The 11,325-nt window shown below is 56.5% G+C and overlaps 1 protein-coding gene across 1 annotated transcript in view; it reads right to left on the bottom strand.

Moving 5' to 3' along the window:
- The window catches only part of COL27A1 (collagen type XXVII alpha 1 chain), a 154,770-nt gene extending 143,775 nt beyond the window's left edge, over positions 1-10,995 (bottom strand). Inside the window, 2 exon segments of the mRNA XM_047768236.1 lie at positions 3,551-3,621; positions 10,464-10,995. Of these exon segments, the coding sequence (XP_047624192.1) occupies positions 3,551-3,621; positions 10,464-10,519 (127 nt within the window). The 5' untranslated portion in view covers positions 10,520-10,995.
- Positions 10,996-11,325: the final 330 nt, after the last annotated feature.

The raw sequence follows: 11,325 nt of genomic DNA, 5'->3' as shown, positions 1-11,325 counted from the left end.
AGCAGGCTGGGAAAGCTGCCGTCTGCACAGAAGGCAGAGGACATTTCCAGGGACTCCCCTCCTCCCTGTAGGGATCCGGAGGGAGCAGAGGAAGTTAATCAGGGCATTTCCGTAACCTCTGTCCTCTGGCAAAACGTGTGGACATCTGACCGTGGGCTGGCCAGGTCACATCCGCCTGGTAATGCCACTGGCAGGGCTGGCCAGAGCCAAAGGAGGGCTTCCAGGGTGTTTCGTTTCCTGACCCTGCCTCTCGCCAGGTCATCCGACCTCCCTCAGTTGGCTGAGCTGAGCTGCCAATGTCTGCAAGCAGCCGGCTCTGGAGCTCCATCTTGGCAGGAAAGGAGAGGCTGCCTCCAGAATTAGAGTCTGAGAAAGATCCTCAGGCTCCCTCCTCTGAGCCCGGCACCCTAACCCCTGAGTGCGGAATAAGTTCTTTCTCTCATCCCCTGGAGCGAGGGCCGGTGCCCTGGGCTGAATGCAACCAGCCCTTAGCAGACCCTAGGTCGACGACTGTGAGATGGATGGACAGACAGATAAACGGGCCAGGAGGAACTGAGAACTGGGGTCCTGGCAACATGGCAGCATAATGGTCCCATAGCAGGCTCTGGACTCAGAAGGCCAGGCTTTAGAGCCAGACGAGACCACCCGTGAGTCTGACTCTGAGCCTCAGTTCCCTCCACTTAAAAGAAGGCTATGAACAGCGCCTACATTATCGGGGTGTCGGGGGATGAAATGGCATTTTTCCTCTTTATCCTCACCCACCCCTGCACCGGCTACCTGGAGCCAAGTCTCTTCCTGCCCGTGGATGTCAGTTTCCCTGCCTGTAAGACAAGGGAAACCCAGGCCCAGAGGCAGCCACCAAGTGCTAAGAATGTTCTTAGAACTCTGCAGCTACAGCCTGCGGTTTCAGGTTGCCTTGAAGACTCTTGTTCTTCCCTAGAATCCAAGGGCCTTCATTTCACTTCAAAATCCGCCTTTCTCCCACCTCTGTGTGATCCCAGCTCCTAAGCTAAAATACACCACTGTTTAAGGAGTCTCGGAGTAGTAACCTATTTTATACGTTTAAACACTGAAAGCCTCTTATCATTCTACAATCCTTGTCACTATAAGAAACTTAAAAGGGAGGAGGCACTTGCAATGGCAGGAAGCCACCTCCCCCCTTCCCTTGGCCCACCTCGGCAGCCCCTGGGGGACTCCCAGTCGCACACACATCTCTCCCTGCACCCTAAACTTACAACCACTTGCCCTGGCTCAGGGAAGATGACAACAGGCCAGGCCAGGCTGCGCTGATGAGGTTTCCCTTACCATTCCCTCCAGGTGGGTTTTTGTGGCTATTGTTGTTGGTTTTTTTTTTTTTTCTTCCTTCCTTCCTTCCTTTCTCTTTCTTTCTTTCTGCTTTTTAGGGCTGCACCTGCAGCATAGGGAGGTTCCCAGGACAGGGGTCGGATCGGAGCTGCAGCTGCCGGCCCACGCCACAACCACAGCAATGCCAGATCTGAGCCACACCTGTGACCTACACCACAGCTCACAGCAACGCCGGATCCTTAACCCACTGAGCAGGGCCAGGGATCAAACCTTCATCCTCATGGATACTAGTCAGGCTCATCACCGCTGAGCCACGACAGGAACTCCAATGTTACTTTTTACAGCTATACTTCTAGCCTCCCGCACATAGTAGGGGTCAACAGTTGCTGTTGAACAATGACCATCCCAGCAAGACTGAGCCACAACAGGAACTCCCCACTTTTTACAGCTATACTTCTAGCCTCCCGCACATAGTAGGGGTCAACAGTTGCTGTTGAACAATGACCATCCCAGCAAGACTGAGCCACAACAGGAACTCCCCTCCAGGTGGGTTTTAAAGCTGACTCCAGACAGTCCCCAGGCCTTCCCTGCAGTTGCAGCTCAGGGGCCAAGCCCCAACTCCGCTATCTGGAACTGGCAAAGGTGGTCACTGCTGAGCCTCTGGGAGCCTCCCACCACGGCAGGTTCCCCAGAGGACAGAGAAGGGCTGCTCTTGCCCAAACTTTTCAGGTAAATAATTAACAATGATAATAACTATTGAGCGCATACTGTGAGCAACAACGATTTATTGAGCACATACTATGTACCATGTGCTTTATATGCATTATCTCTGTGAAGCAGGTACTGTTTATTATCCCTACTCTGCAGATAAGGGTCAGAAAACTGAGCTAGAGAAACTTGCCCAAGGTCACGCCGCTTGCAATGAAAGGCATAGTTGGGCTTTGAACCCAGGCTGCCTGGGCCCAGGGTCTTTGTCTTTCTTTAGTCACTCTGCTATCCTATGCTGGAGCCCCCAGACTGGCTGGAAGGCAGGGTGGAGACACATCCAGAATCCCATCAAGGGAGAGGAGCTGGGGGACAAGGGGAATGGTTTCAGCCCGCCGCCAAGAGGCAGGGACCCGGCCAGCTGGCCGCAGCAAGATCCCTTTATTACATAAACCTGGCTCCATGCTGCTCCAGCCTCTCCCCACCCCCCGAGTGCCTGACTCAGGACTCTGGACAGCTGTTCACCTACTTTGCGGGGGAAACGGCAAGCTTGGAAAATATGATATTTGCACAAAATGTTGCTGGGCAGCAGGAGCCTCTTCCGGGCACTGCCCTCCCCTCCCAGGGGCCCAATCGCTGCCCGGCGGCCAGGTCAGGCCACGGGGGCTCTGGGAGTACCCAGCTGCCTGCCCCGGCACACGGGCCTGCCTAGAGGAGGGGGAAGGGCTGCTATTTTAAGAGGCATTGTGGCTGCTTGACAAACAGATGTGGGAGAGGTTTCAGTTTCCACGGGCAGCTGTGGAGCCAGCCCCCTGCCGCCCCGGCCCCCTGGACAGCTCCTCGGGGACAGCAGGAAAGAGGAACATCTCACGGGAAGGGAGGGAGGATCACGGGCGAGGGCAATGATAGTTGTGGCCTCTGTGCCTCTTCTCAGCACTTCTTGGAGTACCCAGTGGCCAAAGAGGGACACCTGAGGCTTACTGACCCCAAGTCATTTACTCACATGCTGCTCCCCGATAGGAACAAAAGAAGCACCTTTCCACATTTCTGCACTGAGTCCTTCCCACCCCTGGGTTTGTTTTTTGTTTTTTGTTTTTTTTTTTCCTGTCTTTTTAGGGCTGCACCTATGGCATATGGAAGTTCCCAGGCTAGGGGTCGAATCAGCGCTGCAGCCGACAGTCTACACTACAGCCATAGCAGCTCGGGATCCGAACCGCATCTGCGACCTACACGACAGACCATGGCAATGCAGGATCTTTAACCCAATGAGCAAGGCCAGGGATGGAACCTGCATCCTCACGCATACTAGCTGGGTTCTTAACCCGATAAGCCACACAGGAACTCCCTTCCTATCCTTTAAAAAACATCAAAAGTGATTCCTTCAAGCCCAGAGAATTTGCCAATGCTTGGTTCCATTCTACTGATGAAAAAACCGAGGCACTGAGTTCCAATCAGGGGCATTGATGTCTCCCATCCCTGTGTTCTCAGGTCCCTTCCATCCTCTTTTGTCTCCCCCCGGAAAAAGAGACGAGAGAATTACCTTCAGGAGCTCCTTGGGCAGAGGCCAGGTGACAGGCAAGTGAGACTAAGATCCAGATGAAGAGAAACCCCCTAGAGACCAGGAGACACAAGCAGAGGTGGCATCAGCTTCCAGCCCTCACATCCAGATCCGCCTGGGGAGTTGGGAGCGGTTCACCCAGCCCTGCCCGCCCCCAGCCTTGCCCCAGCCCACGCCCCCGAGTCTCCAGGCACAGCCTCTTGGGGCAGGACCTGCTTACACACAGGTCAAATACACAGTACAATACCACCTCGCTTTGCACAGATCAATAAACCAAGTTTACTGGCAGAAACTAGGGGGCAGGAAGCCCTGCTCTGGACGTCACAGGACCCAGGGTTCAGCTCAAAATCTGTCACCGACTCACCGGGCAACAAGCGGCCAGCCCCTGCCCCTCCCATCTCTCGGTCTCTCCATCTGTACTGTGGCCTCAAGACCTGGAGGCCCAGTGGACCCCAGAGCCTGGGCTAAAAGGTCAATGGAAAGACCAGACGGGTCTGCTTCGCGATAGGTGTCTTCAAAGGGCAGGAAAGATGAGAACTCAATCTCCAGACTCACGGCGGAGAGTGGGAGAAGACCCCTTAGCCAGCACCAGTGTGGGCTAAGGAAGCTGCCTACTGGCTTCACGCTGATAGAAGATGGCAGAGGAGGAAGGAGAGAAGATGAGAGACAAAGGGGAGTCGGGCCGCCGCCCGTGCAAACCTGGCCCCATTGCTTAGCAGCTGTGTCACCCTGGATGATTCCCTCAGCCTCCCTGAGCCTGTCTCCGTCTCTACAACTCGGCTGACACTCCCTATCTTGCAAGCCAGGCGTGAGGATTAAATGAGCTCATGCATGTCAAGGGCTCGGCCTGCTGCCAGCCGCAGAAGTGCTTCTTAGCCCAAGCCTGCTGCCCCTGCACGCTCAGGCCCGGAAGGGTTAATGCTCTGCTCAGGGGCTCCTGCCAAGATGGGCAGAGGTAGTGATCCGATTTCACCTTCCTGTGGGAGCAGCCACTGGTGACATCCGAAGCCACCAGGGCATCTGATCCCCAAGCAGGCAAAGGGGAGGGCGGCACGTGGCCAGAGTCGGCCAGCCAGGATGCGGGCTGAAAGAGCCCCAACAGGCGGGTGGTGAGGGCTAAGGCTGGGACATGCTGGCCCAAGATCCACTTCTAAGAGGAAGGCTGGGTTGGGGTGCTTCTGGGAAATCACGTAATCCAGAAAACCCATCTGCCGAAGTGGAGGTCTGGAGCCTGGGTTCTTCCCAGCTCCCTACGAGCCTTGGAAAACAAACTCACATCCTCTGATTTAAGAGCAAGTACTACAATTTAATTGCAATTAGGATCAATGGTAATCCTGGGAATTCCCGTCGTGGCGCGGTAGTTGACGAATCCGACTAGGAACCATGAGGTTTCGGGTTCAATTCCTGGCCTTGCTCAGTGGGTCAAGGATCCGGTGTTGCCGTGAACTGTGGTGTAGGTCTGATCCCACGTTGCTGTGGCTCTGGCGTAGGCTGGTGGCTACAGCTCCGATTAGACCCCTAGCCTGGGAACTCCCATAGGCTGCAGGTGTAGCCCTAGAAAAGACAAAAAAAAAAAAAAAGGTAATCCTGACCCAGACGCTGCTGAAGACACAGGTGGTTACCTAGCCACAGCCATGCCCTTTCCTGCTTGTTCAGAGAGACATGGGCTTCAGAGGATACGAGATGAATCTGGATAAGGTCTAAGCCCATCCTGGGAACTTGCCATGCCAGTGACTGGTTTAGGCGTGTGTATGTGACCCAAACGTGGCCAGTGAGATGTGAGAGATGCCTGACAGGGCTCCTAGGAAAGCATTTCAAAGGGCCATAAAAGTTTCCTTTTTTCTTTGTCATTTTAGGGCCACACCTGTGGCATCTGAAGGTCCCCAGGCTATGGGTCCATTGGAACTACAGCTGCCAGCCTATACCACAGCCACAGCAACACCAGATCCGAGCCACATCTGCGGCCTACACCACAGCTCATGGCAACACAGATCCTTAACCTGTTGAGTGAGGCCAGGGATTGAACCCGCAACCTCATGGTTCCTAGTTGGGTTCGTTAGCCACTGCACCATGACGGGAACTCCCAGAAGAGGTTTTTTTCTGGCCTTTGCACGCTGTTGAATGAAGACTTGCTGCTGCTGCAGCCATTCTGTGCACATGAGGTAATAAGACTTATGAGAATGTGAGGATGGCAGAGTGGAAGAACCATAGGTGTCCGATGACACTTGAGATGCTGAATTGCCCAATTCTATTGCTGCTTTTCCTATGGACTCCTTGATACGGGAGGTAACAAACCCCCTTATTATTTAAGCCATGTCCAGTTGGGAGTTACTCATAGCAGGAGGCGAACCAGCTGAAACAGCACTCAGATGCCGATGGTGTTCCCTTGAAAGCCTTCTCCAGCTCCTGGGCCTTTGCACATGCTCCAGCCACCTCTCTTTAGCCCGGTCAGTTCCCATACACATGTTAGATTCCAGCTTGCGTGTTCCCTCCCACAGTCCTCTGCAGGTACCTCCCCAGGGAGCCCATGGATGGCGACTGCTCACTTTCCTGTTTCCCCTTCTAGCCCAAGTCCCTGAAGGGCAGGGACCACACCTGTCTTGTGCACTCTTATATTCCCAGCAGCTGGCAGGCATGTAGTGAGGGTTTGGTGCATTTTACAGAAGGAATGACTATTACCTAATGTTACAGGACTCTGGATTGTTCAAAGGATCTTCCCAAAGCCTTCACTCCAGCAGGCCCACCCCACCTCTGACTTTTGCCAGAGTCCTTGCTCCCTCCTCATCCTCTCCAATCTGCTGCCACTGCTGTGAGAAGGCCTTTTTTCCCAGGGCCAGTGAGTGGTCCCTGCCTCCACGAACCTCACCTCCAGCGGGCCACCCACAGTGACTTAAAGGTCAGTGCCTCTCTGCCCCAGCACCATCTGCCAAGAAGGACAGAGGCTGACCCTTCTGGCACCACCTGCCCATTTGAAACAAAAACAGCAGCCACATCAGCCCTGAGAAGCAATCATAGGCAGCTTTGTCTGGCTGGACAAACACTGAGGCCTAAGGAGGACAGGTGCTTCCTCAAGGTCACCGTGGCCAGATTCTGGGGTCATGGTTCTTCAGGACTATTTTCCACATCTACCAGGCAGCTATTCCAGACACCATGGCCAGATCTACTGAGGAAGAATTGTCTCCTATATTCCAAGTCACGGCAGTTCCAAAGCACAACTGCCTATCAAAGGCTCTGAGAAGTCCTGCAATAAAGCAGCCGACTGCACTTTCTTGTCGGTCAATCGTCTCTGAAACTGGAGGACCAGCAAAATCATTTCTCCCAAGAATGCCTCCTCAGAAGACACTGCCTCTGGCTCTCCAGGGTTTCTGCAACCTTACCAGTTTCCATTCCATTTCCTTCCTCTCCCCTCTCATTCCAGCCCTTTCCAGACACCAGCCCTCACTCCTTGAGTCTCTGCCTGCGTCATCACAGTCACAGCCCCCTTCTTAGGATGCTCCCCAAGTGGATAAAGAGAGGCCGGGTGGAGAGGAGGAGGTACAAGAACCACACACATCCTCCCCAGTCAATTCTTCCTGCTGCGCTCATCCCAAGGGGACTACTCAGTAGAGAATAAGAGGATAAATTTGGGGTAATCTTTGCAATCCCGAAAGGTCAGGAGAGGGGAGGTCACAGGGCAGACGGGATCAGAATCTGCTCTTTAATGAAGCTTTCTAACACCATGGTTTCTAACTTGAGAATTTCGGCCCTGAAAGGCCTATTACAGAAATCTCTGCCTCCCATTCATTCACCTCAACAAATGCAACTGACCCTCTCCAGACTGGGACATGCACTTTGACCCATAAGCCGCCAAGACCTAGTGCAGGAGCAGAGAGTGGGCATTGGTCCTTTGGGATCATCTAGAGGCCAGATTCTAGTCCTGGCTCCTCTTTGTAGAGATGGGCAAGTGGGGCCCAGAGAGGGGAAGTCACTTGCCCAAAGCCACACAGCATGTCAGTGGCCCGCATCATCTGACTCCACTACCTAGCAGACAGTCCGTTGTCTTCACAAGAAATTGGAGACTTAACAGGGACTTCCTACTTGCATCCCCCAGCCTTCACCAACAGGAACAGAGACACAGCCTGGGGAGCCAGCAGCCATCTAAGTAAGCTCCAGGCCTGGAAAGTTGGCTCCCAGAGGGAGGCTCTGCCGATTCTTTTGCTCCCGTTCCAATCCTGTTTAGGCTACTGCTAATAATGTTTAGTGCCTGCGCTGGCTCAGAGCTTTGTTCTTTCAGACTTCTGTTTTCACCACTGACTTGTGGGCCTTGGCTCGGCAAAGCCAGGGCTCCAGAATGTCGGGCGGACCAGAGCACGGGGGCCAGAGTAGGCAGAAGGCAGGCAAAGGGGAAGCCACCAGTTAGGGAGCCTGACCTGGGAGATACAGCCTGGCCACACAACCCTCCAAGACGGGAACCCAGGTGCTCGCTTCTTGTGCAAAAAGCCCTCTGCCAGCAAACCAAATGTGGTTACTCTTGGATCACAAGGCTGCCAGAACCTGCAGCTGCTCTGCTTGGGTTTGCCTCCATCCTTGTTATGTAAAAAGACACAGGCGCTCAGAGCCTCATACCAACTTGAACATCCAGTGGGCGCTCAGAGCCGAGCCCCAGGGTCACAGAAACACGAGGAAAGCAGCCCCGCGGACTCTGCTTGGCTGTGCTCCCATGGGGTAAGCTGGGACCATTGGCGGGAGGACCACAGAAAAGAGAGGAGGAACCTGTCTCACCTGCCTCCATGGATTGGCCACGCCCCCTGTGCCCAGCCAGCCATGCCCGGCTCCTTTCTTCACACCTCACACCTAGGCCTTGGGAAAAGCCAGACAGGTCATCTGTCTGGACAGGATGCGGCCCAGAATTTTCCAGTTGACTCACACATCCATTCAAGATGAAGTGAATAATAATACAAATAACAGCTGCCGTTTACTGAGCACTTACTACATGCCAGGCTCTATTCTAAAAGCCTTTCACAAGCACAGTCCCACTCATCCTCCCAAAGCCCTGCTCGCTGGGAGTGAAGATGCCCATTTTGTGGACGAGAAAAAGGAGAAGCAGAAAGGCAAGGCGCCTGTCCTCTCTGCCCGCAGGTGTGCACCTATGTTTTGCTTTAGTTTCCACCGACAATTGTGTGCCAGCCAGGTGGTGGGGTATCCAGAGGGTCCTTGAACACAGAGGGCGGAAAAGAATATGCCAGTAAAGTAATGGGCGACGTGTGCTCAGGAAGGGACAGAGCGCAGGATAACTTTGGAGGGCGCCCCCGCCCCCAGCCCCAGCGCAGCCCCAGCGTTGCTGAGGCTGTTGAGCTGAGCTTGCGGGACGGACTTGTGGGAGCACGAGGGTACTGAGCACAGGGAGCAAGAGGAAGGAGAGGCCAGGATGCTCCACAAGAATGTTGTGGAACCTGGTCCGGGAGGTGCAGAGGAGCAACGCTAGGAGGCACACGGGGCCCAGAGGGCACACGATTCGGGACACCGCGGTGGCCCAGGGAGGCAGAGGCTGGGCCTCAAAGCAGCGTGACTGCTCACTTGCCTAAAGCTTGGGCCCCACAGTGGGGTGCTGGCCTGGCACCACTTTTCTACCCAACCGCTGGCATCTGCCCTGGCACAGGGTCTTCTGGAGAAAATGAGTCAGCAGTGTGCTTTACTGGTGCCGTGTGTGTGTGTGTGTGTGTGTGTGTGTGTGCGCGCGCGCGTGCGCGCGCGCTGCAGTGGGGGTGGGGGGCAGGGGAAATCTCAGCCAGCCAGCTTTTTCCAAGACATGGGAAAGAAAGGGGGAGGCATCATCCCCCTGATTCCAGTTCAGAGGGGGCAGGGCATGGTGGGGCAGGGCGGGGCTGCAGCCCTGGCCAGGCTCTTGGGAATATCCTCTGGTCCTGGGGGCAGGATGGACAGAGCGCAAGTTCTGTGCTTCTCTGGGCAGTAAGCATGAGCCACAGTAGGCAGGGCCCTGAGGGGTTGCTCCCATCCTGCTCACTCCCACACACACCCACGCTCAGTGACTCCCTTTGCACATGCTCACTCCCTCACACCTCCTACTCCACAGGCTGGGAATCAGAGCTGTAGGGTCCCAGCCCCTCCTGGGAGATTCCCTGCCTCTCGCCGGCCCTGGGTCCCGCATCAGTACAATGAGGGGTTGGAATTAGTCATCTCCCAGGCCCCTTTCTGTCCTGACATGCTGGCTCTCACTTTTTCTCTCTCACACTGGGGGAAGGAGCAGGAACTGAAGACCACCGACGCGGCCACCCTCCCAAAGCCCGCCCCCAGAGGGGAAGCACTAAGACAGACACACAGACCCAAACTGAGCGACACACATGTGGAGATTTCCAGAAACAGGGGACGTGCAAAGGCACACAGACACTGAGACAGGCGCAGAAGCTGAGCCCCAGAGCCCTAGAAATTTGCAGACAGTTTCACAAGAGCAGACAGAAAGGGAGACTTAACAGGCTCCGGGACCCGTGGACACCCACACAGGAACAACACTGAGACAGCCAGAAACGGAGACCCCTCCTCCCCCAAGCATCCAAAAAGCCCCCCCTCCGCACCCCGCCGGCCGCTCCAGGCGCCACCACCCACCCCCAATCCCGACCCCAGGGCGGGTTCTGCACCGACCCTCCCCAGCTCGCCCCCGCCCCAACGCGATCGGGCAGCCGCGCCAAGCAGGGCAGGGCGGGCAGCGCTCGCCAACCCTCCCCGGGCCGGGGGCGCTGCCCGCGTTAACCCTTGGCTGCCCGCCTCGCCGGGGCGCAGGAAGGGGCAGGAAGCAGACGTTCCTCTGTAAGCGTCCCGCGCGGCGGGGAACCCCAGCCCGCCCCGAGGTTGGAGCGGCAGGAAGCTGAGGAGGGGGCGTCCCCGAGCCAGTACTCACCCCCCGCGCGCCGCCGCCGCTGTGCTTCGGGCCCCCCGCGCCGATCCCGCTCCCATGGCGGGCCCCTACTTCATGCTCCCGAGCCCGGGGGGCAAGTGTGGGCGCGCCCCATGGGGCCGCCAGCCCCCCGCCCCGCCGCGCCAGGCCGGCTCAGAGCGCGCGGCCCCCGCTCCCCCAGCGCAGCCCCGCTCCCAGGGGCGCCCGAGCAGGCAGGCAGCGCGGCCGGGGCCCCGCGGGCGCCCGCGCCAGGCCCATGGTCCCAGGAGTCCCGGCGCCGCGCTCGCCCGTGCCTCGCTCTTTTCTGCTTCCACCGAAAAGGAAGAAGAAGCAGGGGGGAAAAAAAAAAAGATGATCAAACTTTTGGAGGCGGGCTGCTAGCGGTCCCCGGAGGCAGAGCAAGGCCGGGCGAGGGCGCGCGGAGGGCGGTGGAAGCTGCCTCCCCGCCGGCCTGGGGGAGGAGAGGAAAAGGAAGGATTTGGGGGAAATGAAGGCGATTTAAAGTCTCGGCCCGCGGTGGCTCTCCACCTTCTCTCCTCCCCGCGCCGGGCCGCCCTCTGCTGCCCCCTGCTGCCCCCTGCTGGCCGCAGCCAGGGACACAGCCTCCACGGGCCCACCACGGTCCCGCTCAAACACCCCCAACCCCCAATCCCTCTGTAAAGATGGGGAAACTGAGATTCACAGAGAGGAAAAAGTTGGCCAAGACTGCAAAACGGGAATGGTCACAAGTCGGAGATCTGGGACGTCTAGTTTGTGAGACAGGGAGTCTTCACGTTTGGGGCAAAGAAGAGGGGAAAAGGGAACGGATACTACTGCTGAAAGGAACCTGGAGTTCCAGGCACAGATCTGGGACTAGCACTCTGTG

This window comes from Phacochoerus africanus, chromosome 2 (assembly GCF_016906955.1).
Source record: "Phacochoerus africanus isolate WHEZ1 chromosome 2, ROS_Pafr_v1, whole genome shotgun sequence".
Classification (NCBI taxonomy): domain Eukaryota; kingdom Metazoa; phylum Chordata; class Mammalia; order Artiodactyla; family Suidae; genus Phacochoerus; species Phacochoerus africanus.
The sequence above is the reverse complement of the archived record's forward strand: the minus strand, read 5'-3'. Positions and strand labels throughout refer to the sequence as shown.